General features: G+C 44.8%; 1 protein-coding gene across 1 annotated transcript; it reads left to right on the forward strand.

The window, feature by feature from the left end:
- Window positions 1–1,878: 1,878 nt before the first annotated feature.
- On the forward strand, window positions 1,879–17,313 carry AMMECR1L (AMMECR1 like). Its single transcript, XM_066556840.1, has 7 exons — window positions 1,879–2,064; window positions 4,073–4,517; window positions 9,605–9,715; window positions 10,200–10,314; window positions 11,029–11,119; window positions 12,089–12,185; window positions 13,918–17,313. Exons 2-7 carry the CDS (start codon window positions 4,111–4,113, stop codon window positions 14,027–14,029), a joined length of 933 nt encoding a protein of 310 aa, XP_066412937.1. The 5' UTR covers window positions 1,879–2,064; window positions 4,073–4,110; the 3' UTR covers window positions 14,030–17,313.
- Window positions 17,314–23,446: the final 6,133 nt, after the last annotated feature.

Raw genomic sequence — 23,446 nt, forward strand, 5'->3', positions numbered from 1 at the left:
TAAGGAGAATGTCCATATTCACACTGGTTTTGTGTTTTTAACACATGCAAACCAAGTTTATTTCAGCTTTGGATGGTAGTCTTTCATGTTAGCTTGATTTTGCTCATTCAAATGAAACCCTTTCCATTGTAAGATACAATTCTTATATAACGATATTGTAACTTTGATATTAGGAAAGTTACAGTAGTTGTGTGTGTATGTTGAAATTAAAAGCAGAGGTAAGACCAGAAAAGGTGGGAATTAAACTGCTGCTATCACCTCACATTTCTTGTGCTGCAGGAACAGAAGAGCATGCACAACTGGTGAAGTATTTGTTTGATGTTGCCAGGGTAATAAAACACAGCGCCGACACTCCCAGGTTCCTAAGGACTCCACAAGAAGCTCTGTGGTGATTATGAAGTGGACTTTATTAGGGTTGGGAACTGTTTCATATCTTGGCAAAGGGGTTTGAGGTGCAATCTAAGGCATTACCAGCAGAGTGAGGTATGTGGGGGGAAGAAGGGAGGGAAGGATTCTTTTAAACGCTGCAGAAGTTAGGAACTCCCTCTTGATCTATTCTGGATATTCTCACCCAATTCTTTGTAACCTTAGTTTTCCTAAGTTTCTATTTCGGGCTGCCATCTAGACATAAAAGGATGATGCTGTTCCATAATCTTAGAATGACAATAATTACAGTGCTGCTCTTGTGCTGTGCAAACTGTGTAGATTATGTAATGTTGAGGGCCAGGAGCAAACTGTAGAAGGTGTCCCAGCCCACAGCAGGCGGTGGAACAAAACAAGCTTGAAGGTCCTTTCCTACCAAACCATTCTGTGATTCTATTCTATAGGAGACAGTAAGATCCACTGACATTCAACCAGATTTTTCCAGCTCACATTTTTATGCCTCCTTTTTACTGCTTAAGCTTTGATCAGAAGTGGCATATATATTCCATTTTGCAGTCTTGAAAGGGTTCAGCCAGTTTGTCTCTTGGGGTTGGATGTGCAGTGTGGGTACTCTGGGCTATGCAAAGTTTGCTCTTCATCGTGCCCAGGTGTTTCACCGGTGTTGTCAGAAGGGATTCAGGAATGGGCGCTGTGGTTTTCTCTATCCCATCCCTTATGTACCTCATACAGCCACAACAACCCAACCCTTGTGCTCCCCACCGAGTGACTCCAAACTGTGCACTGCCAGAGAATTCCCTCAGGGTGGAATGCAGAGCCTCTATTTCTACAAGCTGTCCCTAAACCCTTGACGAAGTAATTACTCCTCTACTTTGGTTTTTATGGTGCTGTGAAGAAGGGCGGAGGCGGAAGGATCTGGGTGCCCCGATGGCGATTGGAAACACTAAAAGAGTAATCTCTGCGCTGGTACCGTTGTGCTGTCTTGGCTCCTGCCCTAAATCCGTTACACGGGGCTCTAATTAAAGCCGTCCCGGGCCCGGAGCTCCCTCAGGGCTCAGGCCCGGCCGCCGCCCCGCTCTGGCCTCACGACGCCCGCCCTCAGCGCGCCGGGCAGCACCAACGCTGCGGGCACCGAGGGGTGGACAGACTCCCCCGCTTCCAGCCGCGCAATGGACGCTCCCTGCCTCGCGCTCCTCCCCTAATGTCGTCATCGCCCTCGCTGGCCAATGGCGGCGCGGCGCTGCTGCCGAGTGACGTCCCCGCCCCCGGAACTGTTTGTCCCCGCACGTGCGCTGCTCACGTGACGGGGAGGGCGCGGAAGTGCGCGTCTCTATGGTTTCTGCGTGGGGCAGAGCGCCCGCCCTGGGGCCTTGGCTGTGTTGGCGCCGCCGGGAGGCTGGCGGACTATGAGTGTCCGTCCCTCATTACCTCACGGCCGGGAGGAGGAGGAGGAGGAGGAGGCTGCCGGGATAGCGGCGGACCTGCCCGCGGCCTCGCTCCGGTCCTCCGGCCGCCCCGGGAAGCCCCGGCCGCGGCGGGCCCTGCCCGCTCCCCCGCCCGCCGGGCCCGCTTCTCCGGGGAGCCTCGCCCAGGCCCATGGCCCCATGAGGCGGCAGAAGGCTGCGGGGCAGCAGCGGCGGCGGCGGGGCTGAGGCGGAGGAGAAGCCGGGACGGGTGCAGGAGGTGGGTGACCCCCCCGGGGGTGTGAGGGAGGCGCGGGTGGAGGGGGCCCCGCCGTGCGCCCGCCCGCCCTGGGCTGGGGGAGGCCGCAGGGGGGTCCCGCTCCGCGGCGCCCCCTGGCGGCCCCGGGGCCGCTCGGGGGGGTCGGGCCGGGGGCACGGGGGGTCCCCGGGGTATCCCCGGGCCGGGCCCGGCGGCGCTGCGGGACCCCCCCGAACAGCCCGCAAAGTTTGTGTGCGGCGGCCCGGGGCTCGTCCCGCCGCCGCGGTGCCCCGGTGTGCCCCCGGCCGCCCGCCCGCGGGGCGCTCCCGGGAAGCGGGGCTGGAGCCGAGCGGCCGCCTTTGTTAGGCCCCTGCTGCAGAGGAGGGGAGAAGAGAGGGAAGCTCCCCCCTGCCCCTGCCACGTCTCCGATCTTGAATCAAGTGTTGTGCTTCCAGATAAATAAATAACGATTTATCTTCCCCAATGCAGCTGAGCCGTCAGTGGTAACCGGGGAAGGCTCATAAAGCTCAGGAACCTCAAAGAGCCAGACCGGGTTACTTTTAATAGACAGTGAAGAATTTACACGGTCGCTTTGGCAAAGTTATGCTTTTCTTCTGCCTGGTTTCCTTCCTTTTTTGTTTTGTTTTTTTAAATTTTATTATTATTGCAAAAGTAGAGCTCAAAGAAAAGATTATCATTTTCTTTCGGCCATGTAAATTGTTCCTTATGGTCTTTCTAAAACCTCGAGGTGGAGGATTCCTAAGCAGAGCAAGCACTGCGGGCATGCGAGGTGCACCTCTCGACACCCTTCCCATCAGTTCTGGTTCAGTTCAGAGTCCTGTGGCTCCTGCTGTGACCGATGAAACTTCACGAACAAAGTTTACCGTCTTTGCATGTGCAGAGGAGGGAGGGAGTTGTCACAACCTGAATTTCAGTGCGTGTCATCCCTCACCCCCAGCACTGTTTGTGCTCTCAGCTTGGGAGGGTTGGAGGGCTGCTCTGGTGGTCACAGTAGTTCCCTGGTGCTGCTGAGAGCTGAGTGTGGCTTCAGTCCCCTGTGGTGTTCCCTGTGGCTCACGTGCCCGTGCTTTGAGCCCCGTTTGACGGCCTGGTTTTCTCTCCCCTGTATATTCAGATCTCACGATGATGCTGGTGCTTAAGCTCCTGCCACTGACCTGTAATCCTTGCCTATCATGTTTGTTCATCTCTGTCTGTATAGCCTTTCCTCCCTGTGTTTGTTCCGCCCCTTCTTGTGCTGCATGAGCTAATATTCTCATCTTTGCAGGCAGAACACTGCTCTGGGTTGTTGGGGTTTTTATACCATGCCTGTTTCCTGCTATTATCACTTTCTGTGCTGGCTTCAGCTCTTCCTGTCGTGAACATCTTGCTTGTACCCCCTGCATGTTTATTTGGGAGCTGTATTCATTCACCCAGTCCCAGAAAGTAAACACAGATTCCAGTCTGTGGTCTGGAAAATAGTCTGTAGTTTAGAAAATGGTGGTTTTAGTGCTTTTAGCTCTTCTTTGATGTTGCCAGTGCTAAATCAAGGGCAACACCCCTGGGAGTCCAGCCCCAAAGGTGTCATTTTGGGCTGCTGGCACTCTCTCTCAGGAACAGGTAAGGGAAATGCACTTTTTTGCCACCGGTGCAGGCATTGACTGAGGAGGAATGGGTGACCAGGAAAAGTAGTGGACAGGGTCTATTTGTAGTCCCAAGTCTTTTTTCCTTCTGTTTTCCCACAGTTTTGTTCTTTTTATGGGAAGTCTGGTGACAGTTTTTTGTGATGAGCCACCCATTAAAGTATTCAATACCTTGGAAAGTGTGATTGCATGCAGGTTGTACCCATACTCTCCCAATCTATGTGTGAGAACACCCATTCTGCTGAGCTGCCTTTACTGCTGTGCTTGGTCCCCTGCTTTGGAGGGTTTTCTTCCTCTGTTTGCAGCAGAAGCACGGAAGCAGCTGTTGGTTTTTCACCTGTAACTCTTTGTGTAATGCTCTTCTCCAACCCCCCACCCCTCCATGCCAGGGTTCTGCAGTGCTCCAGGCAGCGAGTTTTGAAGCAGGATGGGAAAAAGACGCTGTGTTCCTCCACTTGAGCCCAAGCTGGCAGCTGGCTGTTGTGGGGTGAAGAAGCCCAAATTGTCTGGGAGTGGAACGCACAGTCATGGGAATCAGACCACAACTGCACCAAGCTCCAGTTCAGGTCCTCTTCAGAACCACCAGCATACAGATGGGAATAATGGAAGGGAGAACGTATCTGACTTGACTTTGGGCCCAGGAAATTCCCCAATTACTCGAATGAATCCCACTTCAGGAGCTCTGAGCCCACTTACTCGGCCCAATGGAACTGCCAACAGCACCAAGAACCTGGTGGTGACAGCAGAGATGTGCTGCTACTGCTTTGATGTCCTCTACTGTCATCTCTACGGGTTCCCTCAGCCACGGCTTCCTCGATTTACCAATGACCCCTAGTGAGTACAGCCCTGTGGGGGAGCAAAGCTTCCAGAGCTGGGGTGTGGCTGGGGAAGGGTGAAGGGTTTCCTTTGGCGAGTGGGAAGAGTGGTGTGCAGGGAGAAAGGGGAGGACTCTGCTCCTTGCTTTGTCTGCTGGGATCAAAAGGATGCACTGTAAGTGCACAAAAGATTGAAGGGCTGTTTGTTGGTGGAGGTGAGTGAGCTTTCAAGAGTGTCCTTTGAGACAGAAAGAGCTTAGCTCTACAGAAAGAGCTAGGCCAAGTGTGAAGAGGTGTGGTGCTTCTTCAGCTCACAGTCTGGTGTGTTCCATGAGGCACTGTGTTCTTTGTGGAGGAGTGCAAACCCACTTCATGGAAATGTTCTGGTAAAGTTTGCCCCCTCCTAAGTAGATTCCTCTGTGAAAAATTAACTGAGTAGTGCCACTACAAAACTGTATTAAAAAAACAGTTAAATAATGTCATTAATTTGAAGAAGCTCCACCTTTTAATGTGGGACACTGACTTGGAGAGGGGAAAAGACTTCCTTCTGCAAAGCAAACAGAAAGGGAATAAAGTAGGAAGTTGAAGTTGGAACAAGTTTCCAGCTCATCCTGAAACAAATGTTGGCCTGGTGAGGGTTGGGCAAGGACACTCAAGGAAGTTTTCAGCTGTCCAAGTGCATGGGTTTAGCAGGGAGGGGAATCTAAAAATTACCAGTTATAGAAGATGTGTTAGGGAGATAACACTAGCTGGGCAATGTGGGGAGAAATCCTAGAATCATTTAGGTTGGAAAAACCTTTGAGTCCATCCATGAGGGCAGCACTGCCAAGAGAGTTAACTTTCAAGGACGGTACCAAGGTTAGGAGGAAAGGAGATGTGTATGAGCAGAAGTGAGGAGAAGGATTTATGAAGCTATTTCACTTTGGTGAGATTTAACTAATGTTTGTCTGAAGGTTGACTGTGTAGGTGTGGAAATGTTAATGTTGTTAAAATGTTTGTTAAAAGAATTATATGGGAAAGATCAGTGACAGATGGACCTCCTGACACTCCTCCGGGGCCTCCTCCAGAACAATAGATAAAATAAAAAGTTGCTGACATCCTTCATTTAAGCTAATGAATTTTAAATTGATGTAAAGAACAATGGCTTAAACAGGTCAAGGACTTCCTTTCTGTGTACTCGGTGTCTGCCCACCTTTCTGCTGTCGGGGTGGATGTAGGTTGTGCTTCCTTGCAGTTATTATTCCAGCTGGATTCTGGATACATGTTCTGAATGCTGCCGCAGAGTAAGCTCTTTGATACTGTAAATACAAATGGACACAGAAATGCTCTGCACTGGGATATCAAACAGTTCCAGGGACTCCCCAGGCTGAAATATTTCTGGTATTGATACCCACACTGGGTGGGCTCCCTTTAGAGCATTTGGTGTCAGTCTGCTGTTGTTTGTCACTCAGGGTGCAAAGGGTTATTTGCTGTTGCTCTCTTAAGCCGGTAAGAGATGGTTTTATAGAGCTGCATTCTTTCGGTGTCAGAGGAGATTTCTGGCTGGATTTTGTTGCTTTTTCTGTTGACTAGTATCAAAAAGGATGTCCTCTGGGGAATAGCAGCTGGTTGAATTTTATGCCCAGATTTGAAAAGTTAAAAATTGTTCACTGGTTATTTCAGTGCTCATGATTACAAGTCTTTTAGATCAGCACACCAACAAAGCATAACCAGCCCTTCCCTTCTCTTCCTCTGTCAGCAAATGCTTACCTGGATTTTCTTGTGTTTCAGCATTTATTCTGCTCCCAGGAAATTGATGTGCCCCAGGGAAAAGCATGGGGTTTGCTCTCTTGGAGAGCAGCACACAAGAAGAACTGCCCCACTTGAGATAGTCTAGTAATGAACTTTAAACCAAATGTTATCAAATACAAGAGTAAGCAAAGTGAAAATACAGAAATAATTTGCATTGTGGCCTTTTGTGACATAATTAATGTCAATATAGGAGATCTTTGGACAAAACAAAGGTTTATACCAGGAGTGTCTCTGGACAGGCAGAGACAAGAGTGTTGATTGAATAGAAAGAGGCACAGTGGTTTTTAAACTGCTGAACTTTAAAGTCAAGCTAAAAGCAGGTGTGAAGGTCAGGATTTGGCATGACCAGTGTAATAAATGCAAGTTACAGGGTTATGGATTGAAAACCACAAGAATTTCAGTCACCAGCCTGGGGGGATATGCACATGGACATATCCATGGGAATTATGGAGCTGGTAGACACCTGAAGTGAAGTTCCCTTATTCCAGTGTTAGCAGTGATGGTCACAGCTGAATGGAGAGATGGTGGCATTGCAAGCCTTGTAGTTATGTCTGAATTAACTTGGCAAAGGAAGGAAATATCCCCTTTACTATTCATGTCACTGCAAGTAATTACAATTTGGAACCTATGAAAGTAGTTGATTGGTTACTTTTTCCACTTTTGTACTTCAGTCTGATTTTTTTTAATAGTAGGTATTACAAACTGGTGCTAGAACTATACTATGGAAGTTTCTAGTTGCCATACAAGACAAATAATACTTGCATCATAAGATCTGTCTATAACAGGTTTTTCCCTAGCACAAACTAAAGCCTGATTCAAGCAGACTGTATTTTTCTACTTTAAAATTCCCTTTGTAGTTGCAACTGATGAAGCTAATTTTTAGTTGCTGTTAGTTTTAGTTCCTCTCAGCCTAAAAACCCTCATCAAACATATATAAAGTGGGATGTTGTGGCTGGGGAAGGAACAGTTGACATAATCTGCTGAGGATATGGCTGCAAAGTACCAGTAAATGCTCTTGGGTGAGCATGGACAAAAGATTGTTGTGACTTTTCTCAGTACATCTGGGAAATAACACTTTTCAAGGAGGGGCTCTGGAACAATGGCCTTATTGTCAGCTGCACCTGCAATTTGCTGAGTGCATTTATTCTTCAGAGACAGAAACATCATCTTCTCTGCAGTGAAAATAGTGAAATTTTATCTGTGTGTACAGAATCATATCTTTTTCTTATGCCTCAGTTGTTCTGACCACAATGAAAAATGGTTTTAAATGTGCTTTAAGGTATTTTAAAATATACAGCCTTCTGAATGCAATTATCCTCTCCCTTCTGATAATATCTCTTCTATTATAGATGCATAAAGCTGTGCTGCAGCTCAGTGGAAAGATGGGTTCTGGGATTTTTTTTCCCTTTGGAAGGGGAAAGAGATAAATTGAAAATGTGAACCTGCAATTTGAATTGAAGGGGAATTTACTTAGATTTGTATTCTCTGTGTGATGGTTTTTATGTTCTCCCTTGCCTTTTCTCTTTGGGGTGAGTGTAACATGGACTGAACAGTACTTGCAAAATTTTTATTAGATTAGGGTAAATTTCCACTGAACTTGTGACAATTGTGTTTCTCAGAGATCTCCTGTCTAGGTTTAGTGTCTTCTTTTTTTTTTAAGTTTTCCAACGTATTTTCTTACACTCTTTTTCTGTTTGCTCTTTCAACATAAAATAGATAGATGAAAATGTAGGAAAATTATATCCTGTAAGCAAATCCCCTGTCTTGGTTAAGCCAGCCAGGAGGTTGTTGTTGGGTGTGGAAGGATGTTTCCACTTCCTCTGTGGGCAAAGTCCTCCACAATTATCACTCAAGGGCTAATTGCTCTTTTGGGCAGTACTTTTGCTGTTGGTCACAGCTGGTGTCTAGATCCTGAATGATGAATTTATGCTGTGATGGATTTAATTCCATTGTTGCTCTGAGGAACCTCGCTGGGCATTGATTTATTGCTACAGTTTAAATGATGTTCTCACTACTTAGACTTAAGAAGTTTTGTTGCTGTGTTTGAGAAATCATCCACACTCCATGCTGGATTTGTTGTCTGAACAGAACATCTTAGTATTTTTGTAAGGTTTGCTGCAGAGGTGCATTGCTTACAAGAGCTTCAAGAGTTTGAGGAAAGTAAGTGTCTGAGCCATGTTGTCAAATCAGGCTTGATGGTTCAAAACTCCTGTCAATGTTTTTTTAATCTCAGAAAATCATATGCTATCATATTAAAGTTCAGTGGAAATCCACAGACTGATGTCTTGCATTCAGTTCTCTGAACAAGGCACAGAATCACTCATCCTGTTTTTATAATTAGGTCAGCATTATCAGTTGTCTTACAGAATTTTGCAGATGTTTGGACATTCTTGTAGAGCTGCAACCACCACTGTCCTTTTAGTGCTCCTCTCTACAGCTCTTTGCAATTTCACTCCTGTAGAAGTTAATTTTTCTGTATTTAATGTTCAGTCATCTTTACCTGTTTATCTCTTTGTAGAGCTCTATTATTCTGATGTTGTTGTTCTTTAAGGCCAAATCAGGAGGTGTAGTTTAACAGCTTGAAATGAGCCTGCTGAGTTTGAGAATCTACTGTTGTGCCTGTAAATTTGTCATGGTGGACAGGAAAGTGGAAATCCAGGTGATGTTTGAGTAGGAACAATAGTGGTTTAGATATGTGTTCAAAAGGAGAAAATGTGTGTAAATACAAATCAAATGTAAGGTAAGCAAAAGATGTGGACATAAACTGCTTGAGCCTTAGGGATGGACCCAGAAGTCAGATCCTCATGGAAATAACAGGGAGAAAAAATAATTTGGATTTCTTTTCATTCCTTAAAAAGCAAAAAAGAAAAGCTTTTATTGCAAATCTGATTTATAGAAGTGGTAGTCTAAAGAACTAACTTGCATCATCTATATTAATTTCTATATGACCTATGCTGGAAACTAGTGGGTGCTACAATGTGAGGCCAATACTGACAGGTAATCAGATCAAATAACCATTTCAGTCATTAGAAGACAGCAGAGTCTGGCCAGGAAGGTGTCCATGGAGGACTTCAGAGTCCTGCTGAGCAGAATGGAGTGTGCTGGCAAGGTGGAGGGAAGTGCTGGGGCTTGCATGTGGGGGGGTGGGCATGAAGTGTAGTTCTTGCTAGATAGCAGGTGAGCAAACCTGCCTGCTGGGGTTTACTGCAGGGAGAGAAAGCAAAGGCATGGGGCTCTTCATACCTTGGTTGTCTCCCCTTAGCAACCAAATATCTGTAGAGGCTGGAGGGTTTCTTTCTTGTTTTGCCTTTTCAGTCCACTCTTTGTGACGTGGAAGACGGGGCGAGACAAGCGGCTTCGTGGCTGCATCGGGACCTTTTCAGCCATGAATCTTCACTCAGGACTCAGGGAATACACATTAACCAGGTAACTGTCAAAAATGAAATAATTATGAAATTAATATGAAACTAGTTCATTCACTGAAGATCTGTAAGGATTCAAGGTTAGGTTGATGTTGGATCAACACAGTTCAATGTAATATGCTTCGTAATGAACTATACCTGAGTGTATGAGAGTTACAGTGAAGGGATGTATCAGGATGTAGTGGAACATCTTTGCAAAAGGTGAGTTGCAGTTGGCATTTTAAGGCTACTGTCAAATCTATCTTGCATACCTACAGTTTTGACATCTGTAGCACATAATTTCTCTCAGCCTGCAGTAGGCACTGGATGGCATCAGGAAGCTTGCCACTGGTATTACAGTTCATTAGATCAGGGAGAAATGCAAATCACTTTCTCTGCAGTAGCAGAGAAGCATGTTTCATGCAGGCATAATCAAAAGGGGAATAATTGAGCATCTGACACTTTATTTTGGTGCTTGTATTGGGTGATGTATCTTCTGTTCCCTTTAGTGCACTTAAGGACAGCCGATTTCCCCCCCTGACCCGCGAGGAGCTGCCCAAACTCTTCTGCTCTGTCTCCCTCCTCACTAACTTTGAGGATGCCAGTGACTACCTGGACTGGGAGGTGAGAACAGGTGCATTTGGAACTCTGCATCACTCTCTCGTTCCATTCGGGTTCGGGTTAGTACATGGTGATGTATCTCCTTCCTTACAGGGGTGTATGGGCATAGAAGAAATGGGGATGAAAAGCTAGAAGGAAGGAAGCAAGGAAGAGGATGGCCCAGCAATATGCTTTTGGTTGGGGGGGATCTGAATGGGAATAAGAGAAACATGAAAATGGTTCATGGACTTGGCCCAATAGGAAATGGGTATAAACACTTGTATAAAAACCTGGGAGGTATTTTGATGGTGTGGATAGGAACTGGAAATAAAAAGTAGTTAAGACCAAAGGTATGAATGGTTTTTAGGACCTTGTACATTGAAGTGTATTTCATTCAAGAAGAATATATATATGGACTTCATAGTCAGGTAATTTTAGGCATCATTCTTGCATGCAGAGATTTTATCTCTCTTGCCTGACACAAGAGATGGAAAGCTGACAAGACTTAGCTCAGGAGAACTGGAAGGGCCACTGGTGAGGCTTGTCTGGGAAAGATGGCTGAGAGCTGCTTGTGAGACCTGCCAGGCAAGAGCAGAGAGTGGGGAAGAGAATGACCTTACCCAGGCAAAAGCCAAGCTGTGCAGAGAGAGAGATGCACAGTGTTGTGGGAATGACAACTGAGTCATGGGCTCAGTGCTAGCAAACACCTCTTATCTGGCTGTTCATTTCCATCTATAGGTTGGAATCCATGGGATCAGAATAGAGTTCATCAATGAGAAAGGTGTCAAACGCACAGCAACGTATTTACCTGAGGTTGCTAAGGAACAAGGTGGGTTTGAGATGGCAGCCAAACATGTCAACACATTGTGTCACAGAATTGGATAACAATCTGTCAATTTGGGGCTTGGAATACAATGCTGTCCTCACAGTGGTGCCATGGAACCACCAGGCTTAATCTGGACAACTGACACCTGATAGAATTGCTGCTGGGTTTTCAACTGGCCTGTGTCTCATCCCATATCTTTGCACAGCTGTATTTTAGTGCCAGAATGTTTTAGGGCTGAAGAAACAGAGGATCTCAAAGTATGGATCTTCCAGCTTCATTCAGCATTGCATTTTTCCTCTTCTATGTTTCTCCCACCAACTAGGATAACTGCACGCTGCACAGCACCAACAGGAGAGTCACTTTCCTCCTCATTCTTGCTAAAGTAGCATCCTCCAGAGGAGGGCTAGAAACACAGCCCCTCTGGAGCACACTTCCCACTCAAATAGAGTAGTGGTCACCATGGTAACTGCTCAAAATATTGCCTCCTCCTTTCCTCCACCTAGCAGAGTGGAGTGGTCGCATCCTCCTGGCTCTGGGGCAAAAGACTAAGGTAGGAACTTTAACTCTGATCTCTCACCTAGCAGTGCACTGTGCTATCACTAGAGCATCAATCCCAATTTGTCTCTGTAAAGAAATTAGTATTATCTTCTTTTCAAGGGAGCTAAGTGGCACTTGATGAAAAAATTTGGGGTCCCTGCAACAGTAACAAGGCACAGACCTTTATAAGAAGACATGGAATGGAAAATGGAATTGCTCTTTCATAGACCAGCTCCTGTATGAGTTTAAAGGGGTAGGCATGTACAGATGGTGTGCATGCATCAGGCCATGTATGTCCAGTTCAACACTAGGATTTCTAAAGCTCAGAGTTTCCTGTTTAGTTGTTTGTTTTTCTAGAGTTCTTTTAATGCATCTCTTGTGGTTTTGAAATATTTTTTATATTGAAAAATTTGCCTTGCTTCTATTTTTCAATAGACTGGGATCAGATCCAGACCATAGACTCCTTACTCAGGAAAGGTGGCTTTAAGGCTCCCATTACCAATGATTTTAGGAAAACAATTAAACTTACCAGGTAAGCAAATATATTTGTTGTCTTTTAATTTTACTTTATAGTGTTTTCTGGGTGATTCTAAATATTTGTGCTTGATGTAAGTCTTTATACCTCTTTCAGAGGAGATGTAGTGTGAAAGACCAAATCACAAATGCCACGTGTTAGGCATGTAATGCACATGGAATTAAGCACAATGATTTGGCCCATGCAGGATCAAAGTTGGCATTTTTCTAAGTGTCACTGGTTTTAATATTACCATATATGTGAAAGATCAGAAGCAGAGCCTTTGAGAGTTTAAAAGGTTGATTTTTTTTGGCATCTTTTCAATGAACTTCCTTTTCTCAGTGTGCTCATCTGTGAATGCTGTAGCTATTAGGAGGTGACACCTGTCTTGAAACCAAACCACACTCAAATTTGGCTGGTTTTCAGAATTTGCTTGCTTTTCTATACCTCCAGCTGTCCTACTGGCTTCTGCCCCCTTTATGTTAGTAAAAATTGGGACTTTCTGGTTTTCTATAGAAACACTAAATTATCAGGTCATTCTTTACCTCTAGAGAAATGAGGTGAGTGTGCAGGGTTTTCTTTAACAGGAGGTGACAGGATGAAGGTTTTCATTAAAATCTCACATGAGAATCATGTGATCTTAGTGCAACTCACAACCACTTTGTAGCTGGCTGTTGTTTAATGTCCTTTAGAAGAACTTGGAAAACTCCAATCTCTCCAAAGGAACTTCACATTTTCTGAATTCTGATTGTGCAGCGTGGACCAAGTCGTTTATGTGCTGTAATAAACCTCTCTTTACCCACCTCTCCATTTCTTTCACTACCTTTTCAAATGTGGAGATAACCACAAAAGTAAACAATACTGAAATACTGATTATTTAGTCACTGTAGTTTCTTCCAGCAATTTTTCATGCAATATGTAGATAAAAAAGAATACAAACCAATCATTTATTTCCTGTGTGCTACTTCAGGCATCCCTTTAATTATCATCACCTTGATTAGGACTCATCTTTCAGGACCCTGGAGGTAATTCAAGCTCACATACGTTATTCATACCAGTGGGTTCCTCTTGGTCATCACTGGCTGTGAGCTGGGTGAATGTTTTATGTCGAGTCCCTGCATTTTCACATTTTCTGAAAAATCCCTTTGCCCAGGATTTTTCTCCTGGGAAGCTGAGAAGCCTCAGAGAGAAAGGAAAACAATTCTTATCTCATTTGCTTCTCCTCTGTTTTGCTCCTTTGGAATGTGTTTGGAGATTGTTTACCCACAGGTGATTGTTCCATTGGATTCTGGTGTGAGTTGTTTTGACTCAGTGCCAAGCTTTTAGGCATTTTAACCGGTTTTGTGTATTTGCAGGCTGACAATAACATCTGTCTTTTATGTTGCCCGCCTCATTATTTGACTTAACAAACTAACCTATAGTGGGATTGATATCCAGCAGTGGGAATATGATTTGAATACAAACCTTCTGAAGACAGATGAGCCAAATATTAGTTCAGTAGCTGTGTCGAGACTCTGGAAAGAGTCACGAGTTTTCATTATTATCTTTTTAGCATTCTGTCTGTATCCTTTCTGTATTCTTTAGTATAGTTTAGTATAGCATTCTTTAATATAATATAGTACTATAAAATAATAAATGAGCCTTCTGAGAAGATGGAGTCAGATTCACCATTCCTGCCCTCGTCGGGGGAGCGCAGATGCGATGCTCCACGCTGCTCGGGCTGACGTTGTGTTTCTGCCTGTTCCCGCAGGTACCGCAGTGAGAAGGTGACAATCAGTTATGCAGAGTACATGGCCTCCCGCCAGCATTGTTTCCAGAATGGCACCCTTCATGCCCCCCCCCTCTACAATCATTACTCCTGACACACGGCTGCATGACCAGTCCCACTCCCCAGTTGCTGCCAACGGCTATGACATCATCGGGGCAGACGCCTCCTCTTCCTGGTCCAGTTACTTCTATTACTGCACCATTTTATGATGCTAGCTTCCGTTGCCAAGTCTGCCTTCCCACTGACCTGGGGGGAGGGTGAGAGCGTCACAGGACTTCAGGGGCCCAAGCCTTATCTCAGCCTTCCCTCCCAGCGGGGGTTCAGTTGGATTGGGGCTCCATGCCTACGAACTGTCGTCAGGTGCAGAAGACCTTTAGGAGTGAAAGTGCTGCTTCGGACTGATCTGTTCCTGGGTGTTACTGACGCTCTGGAAACTGGAGCTCTTTGTTATGGAAGCCCCCCAGATCAAGTAGGAGCATTCCCCTGGCAGCCTGGGCAACGGAGTCCAACAAAACATTTTTTAGGTTCTTTTTAATTTTTTTTTAACCTCTGGTATCTGTTATGTACTGAGAGCTGATTGCAGTCCCCACGCATCACAGGCGGACATCATGATATTGGGGAGGGTTGAACACCTGGATAGCACCCCATCCTCATGGACAGAAAATATGTGAAAAATTAATCCATTATTTAAATAAACCCTTGAAGGCTTTAAGGCTCAGATCCTTAGTAGGTTGGATTCTTGGTGATGAAGCCTGCTATGAAATACAATGGTGTTTTGCCTGTAAGAGCGACATGGCACATGCTGTGTACGCAGAGGAAAGGATCCTCGAGTGTCCCTGGACAGTCTTTGTTTTGACCAAATTTTGTTTCCAAATATTTGTAAGAGATAGGATTAGGCTGGGGAGGGTTTTGCAGAGCATTTGCTGTAGTTGTACACGTGAGACCAGTGACTGAAATTTGTTTTAATTTAAGCTAACAGTCTTGGGGACCTTCCTTTTGATAGAGCAGCCACTTTGGCCAGTATGATTGCTGATCTTAGGGGCTGTGGGTGTTCCAGTTTATTCCAGGCCTATGGAATGGTGCTGTTCTGTTTTGCTGGTAAGATTTATCTTACTCAGCTTAGTCATTGCCACATGCAGGCAGTGAGTGGGGAAATCTGTATTACCCAAATGGCATGAAACTCGTGTGCATTCTGTATTTCTTCTCCCATGGTGGTTGATGATCACAAGGAATATACTCTTTTCTGAAAGGAAGTTATCAGTTGTTATTCTGCAGCATCATTGAGGGATGTCATAAACTCTAAATTATGGCACTCTTTCAGTGAGATAACTGGATTTCAGCATGCAGTTTGGGGTGGGGTTGGTTGGTAGGTTGGTTGGTTTTCCAAGCTTCTGGAGGGTCAGTAATGATTGGGGAAGAGAACACGAGTGCATAACAGAGTCATGGCTGTTTGGTTGCACACATCTTCTGAGCCTGCTCGTGTGTTGTAATTGGCTGGTGTTTGAAGCCTGAAATTATGCTGTGGTGTGGCAGGGAATAGGGCTGGTAGGAAGCTGAGAACTGCAGCGTGCTGCTCCTGGTCCTAAGGAAGCAAGGCACAACTTGTGCCTTTTTGCTTCATGTTGGTGTATGGAGGAGAGAGATGTGAGGGGGATTCCTCTGGATAACGGTGCAATATTGACCCAGCTCTCCTTCTGTATTGGGTCATTCCTACAAATTGCCACTTTTCCCTTGTGATGTTGTTGGAAAGAATTGAAGATGAAAAGATTGTTTCATGACTTCCTGCTGCTGAGAATAAATGAGTCTCGTTACAAACCACTCCAGTTTGTAGTTGCTCCCCCAGGTGCCGTGTAGTGATGGGGGAGGGTGGGGTCAGCTCCAGGCATACCACTCACCTTTCAGCTGTCAAACAGTATGATACATAGGGCTACACTCATTACTGTTCAAGTGTTCTATGTTAGAATTTAATTTCTAAAAGGTTTAAAAAAAAAGGCAAAAAAATGGTGCTAAAACTTCACCCCTGAGCACGCTCGGTGAGACTGGTCATGCAGGCATACAGTGCCAGGCTTTTCAACTATACTGTTTCTTTTTCAGGTGTTTGCCCTGTTCTGTGTCTTCAACAGTGTATAGTGTTTTCCTGATTTCAGTTTCTTTGACTAGGGGATGACTAAAGGGTGGGGTGGGGAGGGTTAGTTGTCATTTTTTTAAAGAACAGAATTTTAGGATTGAGTAACTTGGTTGGTTTAAGCCTGAAGTGGGACAGGTGGTTTGGGACTGGGGAAGTCTTGTCCTCTCCCACTTCTATTTCCCCACTCAGTCTGTTTAAAAAAACACAAACAAAACATAAATGCCTCTAAATATGTACTGTGTTCTTGTCTTGTTGCAGTGAGAAGAGAAGCTGGCAGATCAGAAACACTGGTCTGCTGCCTAAGGAACAGGCCCTCTCAGCTTTAGTCCCATAAGGGTCCAGCTATAAAATCAGTTGAGAACTGTGTCAGTAGCTAAGTCAGCTCAGAGAAATGTATGACAAGGACAGGTGGTCTCAGGAAATAATCCCGTTTCTAGATCATTACATGGCAGCTATGCATAAGGATGAAAGAGGTGAAGTGGGCACAAACTGCAGTTTGAATTTCCTCAAGATGGAGACAACCAAAATCAGTGGCCAATTGATGTGAGATTTTCTCTGTGTTTGCTTGGCTGGGACAGCTGGTTAGAACTACTCCTCAAAGCAACTGTTACCTGGTTTGATCTGGATTAACTCATCCTTAGAAGCAAGTGCCTTTTGGTCTAGAAGGGCTTATTCTCATGACAACCACAACTGATAAATAATCTCACTGCAATGATGAAATGTCTTTGTTTTATGGTAACTACAGGAGAATGTCTTTGATCACTGGAGTCTGTCAGTGTTGAAATGTTTCCACTGTGAGGTTCTTAATTTTTTTTTCATGTTGTTTAACAGTCAACCTCAACTGAAGCCATTTCGGTTTGGGAATGTTATATGGTCAAAATATCACATATCTACAATTTATCAGAACAAAAAAAAAATCTATAAGGAAATCTAAGAGTTCATTTTAACCTTTGCACAGAATAATTTGTTTTCATAGTACATTAACAAACCTCTGCAGTCTTCACTGACTATTAGTGCTGTTTTCTGTTTGTATTCAGAAACTACATGTTGTTTTGTTGGGGGTTTTTTTGGTTAATTTATTTCCTTAAAGCAGGAGACCTCTTTTGACCTACAGTGCAGAGACGTCAGACCAATTCTTTATATTACACTTGGTTGCCTCCTTACCTATATAATAATTTCTGAGTGTAAATAATTGAACTCTATCCTCTAATGAAGTATTGTAGAGAATAAATCATAATGGATAAAGATTATTTGTACTGTCCTCTTTATTTGAGTTCCCACAGCCTTTATGGGGGATAAGATGAAATTGTTCTCATCTACAGAGACAGGCAATATATTACAGGTATGAATAGCAAACCTGTAAATTGCACCACAGATTCAAAACCAGGGAGGTTGCCAGAGTGGGGAGATTACAGCTGTCTGGAAACAGCTGTAATCAATAATTAATAATTATTGACCAGTAATCAAACCAATAATCAAACAGGCTCACTACAAGAAAGCAAGGGAAAATAGTAGGAAAATTGAAACCAAATATTAAATATATTTTGTTAATAATGACATAGCAGTGTCTTTGTATCCTGGAATAATGTTTGCTTGACAATAACTATCAGTTGTCATGATGGTGAAATGTATAAAGCACATACTTACAGAGTACTGTAAATCTTTCTGAAACTCAAATTTGTTCTTTTGGGGTTTTGTCTTCTAAAATGAACTGAGAACAAATTGTCTACACTTTAGGGCTGTAGTCTTCAGGTGATATAAAAACCTTATTTCACAGGAATGAAACACCCATCTTTCTAGATCCTTACTAATTTAATGTTTGCTTTGAGACAGAATTAACTGAATTGTAGAATTTTAATTTTACAATTCTACAATTTGAAATGGATCTCTTACATGTTTTTTCCATACATTTTCAGATAATTGTTAACTTTTTATCTATGGGAGCTCTATAGTTAGAGATGCTACATTTTCTGCCTGTGGCTCTTGGGAACAGCAGCCCTGGATGTCAATAAACAGTCATAAAACCCTAAAAAAACACCAACCAAACCAAGAGGGAGGGTAGTTTTGACTTAAATATGTCTGAGAATCTCATATATCACAGAACTGCTACAGAGCAAAAACCTGTTTTCAGGTGCTGGTACTAGGAAGGCCAGAAAGCCAATCCCTTAGGCAATGTGAGCTGGGTGCTGTGACTAATGTGATTTCCAGGTGAATTCCAGCTGCATTTCTTTGTGAATTCTGAAGTTACCCACATCCCTACTATCCCAGAGGAATGACCAAGTGTGTTCTCTCAGCTTTGTTGGCAGGAATACAGTGGCTTAATTTGTGTATTTTAGTGTCATATGCTTTTCCTACTTGATTTTTTTTTGTTTCCTATTGAATCAGACATAAAATCTTTGCCTGCTGTCTTTCATCAGAGGTTCTTCCAGGCACATTGCATTCTGTGACCACAGGAACACTCAGCAGCTCACAGGGAGGATGAGGCCAGGTAGAAGGGTGTGCATGTGACTGCACACTGAAATAGGTCAATCCAGGCTAAATATAAACCAGGATAATTCTCCTGGAAACAGATTCTTCTGTTGTTACTTCTGTTTGAAATAAGAAACAGAATGAATTAGTCATTTAGCATCAAACCAAATTACAGAAAGATTAGCAGAAACTTCTAGAGGGTACTTCAAAGGAAAAATACTAGCATTTTTTATATGTGATGGAGAAATGCCATTTTTATCTTGAAGATAAAAATGAAAATCAGAACACTTACCTATACAACTCAGTAAATTAACATGTACACTGATAGCACATAGAGCAGTGGGATAGGGAAGTTCCTGAGATGGTTTTGCTGCAATCTGTGAATATGTTTGATGATCACTCTCAAAACACAGCAAGCACAGAAGAGTATTGTTCCATGTTCTTTAAAGTATATAATTCTACAAATTGAACACTATTGAAATTATTGAACCATATTTTTTCTATGGTGAGCTAGACTGCTCTTAGAGTCAGATTAATTCTGGCATAAATTATGTATTATACAACCAGTTGATAATGCCATATATGTATTTAAAAACTTAACAGATCATGTAGTTTTGCATTCAGAGTCTTACTATGACTTCATTACTGGATATTAATATAACTTTACTTTGCTCATACAAATTTGTTCATTATAGTTTTGGATATATAATTTTAAGTGGAGTAAAACAAAGGTAAAATGGTGTGAAGACCTAAACCTGAAGAGTTATACTTTAAATGCACAGATGAAAACCACACCTGTCTATGCAATGCTGGCTACTGTGGCACATGGTGCTCTCAGGGGGTGGTTATCTCCACAGGGATCAGGGGGTGGTTATCTCCACAGGGATCAGGGGGTGGTTATCTCTACAAGGATCAGGGGGTGGTTATCTCCACAGGGATCAGGGGTGGTTATCTCCACAGGGATCAGGGGGTGGTTATCTCCACAAGGATCAGGGGGTGGTTATCTCCACAGGGATCAGATCAGGGGATGGTTATCTCCACAGGGATCAGGAGGTGGTTATCTCCCCAGGATCAGGGGGTGGTTATCTCCCCAGGATCAGGGGGTGGTTATCTCCACAAGGATCAGATCAGGGGGTGGTTATCTCCACAAGGATCAGGGGGTGGTTATCTCCACAAGGATCAGATCAGGGGATGGTTATCTCCACAGGGATCAGGAGGTGGTTATCTCCCCAGGATCAGGGGGTGGTTATCTCCACAAGGATCAGATCAGGGGGTGGTTATCTCCACACGGATCAGGGGGTGGTTATCTCCACAGGGATCAGGGGATGGTTATCTCCACAAGGATCAGGGGGTGGTTATCTCCACAAGGATCAGGAGGTGGTTATCTCCACAGGGATCAGGGGGTGGTTATCTCCACAAGGATCAGATCAGGGGGTGGTTATCTCCACAGGGATCAGGGGGTGGTTATCTCCACAAGGATCAGATCAGGGGGTGGTTATCTCCCCAGGATCAGGGGGTGGTTATCTCCACAGGGATCAGGGGGTGGTTATCTCCACAAGGATCAGGGGGTGGTTATCTCCCCAGGATCAGGGGGTGGTTATCTCCACAAGGATCAGATCAGGGGGTGGTTATCTCCACACGGATCAGGGGGTGGTTATCTCCACAGGGATCAGGGGATGGTTATCTCCACAAGGATCAGGGGGTGGTTATCTCCACAAGGATCAGGAGGTGGTTATCTCCACAGGGATCAGGGGGTGGTTATCTCCACAAGGATCAGATCAGGGGGTGGTTATCTCCACAGGGATCAGGGGGTGGTTATCTCCACAAGGATCAGATCAGGGGGTGGTTATCTCCCCAGGATCAGGGGGTGGTTATCTCCACAGGGATCAGGGGGTGGTTATCTCCACAAGGATCAGGGGGTGGTTATCTCCCCAGGATCAGGGGGCGGTTATCTCCCCAGGATCAGGGGGTGGTTATCTCCACAAGGATCGAGGATGGTTATCTCCACAGGGATCTACTCCTATCACCCTGGCACTCCACAGAAAAGACATCATTACTGCTAGAAAGCTTAAAAAACTCCTAGGAAAATCACAGTGCTTCTGCTGATGAATTAGAAGGAAAGCATATTACACAATAGGTTTTTGCTGGTAACAGGACATCCTTGTTGTTAGTTATTTCCACATTTGATTACAGGGACATACTTGGCTGAGCATTTTGTAAGGTCTGTGTAGGTGCAATGAGTTGTTCCAGGATCTGTGTTTAGACTGTGGCTACACAGGAATTACCATGAGAGGTCTGTCTAAGAATCTGCTCCTCAATACCCTGTCTCCAGCAAGAATCAAAGCTTTTTGCCCTGGAATATGGAATATTAGAGACTTTGTTCATGATGAATTATATTTGGCCAAGTATTCTTTTTTTTTCAATAGGTTTGTATTAGGATGTCACCAGTAAAGCTGCCTGAAAGTTCCTTTAGTCAATGACTATTTTAATCAAGCTCACCTTGCTTTTCTATGCATATTTTGTTGATAAATGCCAAAAGTCATTATTAGTGAGGAAGAAGCCAGTGCATTTTAAAAATAACAAAAGGTCAGGTACTCTGCTACATTTGGTTTGTTGCAGCAGCTGAACAATATTTTATAAGTTTATTTTTAAAATTCTTTTACAAAGAAAAAAGTGGGGGGAAGCAGCTTCCATTCAGGAACATTTTTATTTTGCTCTTGAGACCTTAACCAAACAAACCAGTGACAATAAACTTAATCTTTCATGATAGCCTCTTTAACTGTACCTGTAAAATCTTAGCTTTGTATACTTAAGTAGAATGGATCCTTGGGGAAAAACAGAAAGGGAAATTAACAACCTAAACTTCTGCGAGTTACCTGCTGCTCTGAGAATCACAATGTTCTGAGTTGACAGGTTATTTGAGAAGCCATCAGGATTCCAACTGATTTTAAATGCTTCTCTCCTCAATCTGGCATGGATTTCCTTCTTTTCTCGTAAGCCTAATTGAAATTGTTTAATTTGCCAGATGTTCCCCAAGATATTTCCATTCCATCTTCCTGAATGTCTTTCTGCTTGTATCACTTAGCAAATTACTTTCCAATCAGCTTCTCTGCCATGCTCATTATCCAGATAACAAATATTAATAATCTATTATTTGATCTCTTCATATTCTTTTAATTTATTTTTAATTCATTCTTTTTCCCAGCATGCAGGAAACCATTCACCTAGGCTCAGATACAAGTTTATGAGAACAGGAGTGTTTTCATCATAAATCCTTCAACAGTCTATTTTTGTCTTTCTTTAGGGCACAGGATGACATAGTAAGGGCTGATAAGATGATTACTTTAAGAGTCTTAGGTTAGGCACTTACATGTGAGCTCCCTAGGAAAAACACTGCTCCATAAGTTATTTTGCTGGCAGTATTGGGAAAATTATCTTAATTTTCAGCCTGCCTACGACTTTTAGGGGTTTGTAGATTGCTTCTGGATAGTCTGAAAATTGACCTTCCTTATGAAGTGTGTTATTTATGATACCAATATTCCCTCCTTACAGTCCAAGGTCTATTAATCACAGTGAGATAGACAGAAATTCTGGCACAGTCAAGGTTTTCCTAAGGTTAGGGTTTGCTGTCCAGCTGGAGAATGTTCTGGTAGTGAAATGGAGCTCCTGATCCACTGCTGTGAATGAAGATGCTTTCTGATGCCTCGGTGTCCTCAGGTGCTCCTGGGCAGATGGATGCTGCTGTGCAGTCTGGTGATGAGCACCAGTGCAGCTTTGAGCTCTTTGGTAACTTCTAAAGGACAGAGCAGAAGAGTTTGCTCATGTGAAGGACAAGTGCTGTTTCCCTCAGTCCCCACACTCCTGCTCTCGGGCCCTGGCTCGTGCCTGGTAAGACTTTGGGCTCAAGATCACAGAATCGATTATTTTGGAAAAGACTTCTGAGATCATCGAGGCCAACCCTTGAGAGAACACCACCATGTCAACCGGACCATGGCACTGAGGGCCACCTCCAATCTTCCCTTAAATACTTCCAGGGACAGTGACCCCAGCACCTCCCTGGGCAGCGCACTCCAATGTCCAACCACCCTTTCAGTGAAGAAATTCTTCATGATATTCAGCCTAAGCCTCCCCTGGCCCATCTTAATACTGTGTCCTCTCCATCTTGTTGCTTGTGAGAAGAGGGCGACCCACACCTGGCAACACCCTCCTGTTAGGGACTTGCAGAGTCTTGGTCTGTCACAGCTATTTGCCCTCTGCTCATACATAACACGTTCAGCATCCCGCTGCTTTCTCTCTAAAAGCAGCTAATTACCAAGCGAGCTCAAACACACTTCTGAGAGCTGTTCTGTTGGGAGAGCACTCAACCTCCCTGCTCCCGCTGTTTCCCCGCAGTGTCCCACAGCGGCAACCGAGCTCTTTTATCCCCAGCAGCGCCCAGGGTAGAACCGGGCCCTGCCCTTCGGAAAGCCGTGCCCTCAGCCCTCATGGCGGGCAGGGCCCTCAGCCCTCACCGGGGCAGAGCCCTCAGCCCTCAGCCCTCACCCGGGCAGAGCCGTTTCCGTCCCTCACCGGGGCAGTAACCCCAGCCCTCATGGTGGGCAGAGCCCTCAGCGCCTCACCCGGGACAGAGCCGTCAGCCCTCACCCCGGCAGAACCGTTCCTGCCCCTCACCCGGGCAGTGCCCTCATCCCTCGCTCGGTCAGAGCCGTTCCTGCCCCTCACCCGGGCAGAGCCGCTCCTGCCCCTCACCCGGGCAGAGCCGTTCCTGCCCCTCACCCGGGGCAGTGCCCTCATCCCTCGCTCGGTCAGAGCCGCTCCCGCCCCTCACCCGGGCAGTGCCCTCAGCCCTCACCCGGGCAGAACCATTCCTCCACCCCAACCCATAGAGCCGCCCGCCCTCCCGTGAGGCGGGGC

This window comes from Molothrus aeneus, chromosome 10 (genome assembly GCF_037042795.1).
Source record: "Molothrus aeneus isolate 106 chromosome 10, BPBGC_Maene_1.0, whole genome shotgun sequence".
Lineage (NCBI taxonomy): Eukaryota > Metazoa > Chordata > Aves > Passeriformes > Icteridae > Molothrus > Molothrus aeneus.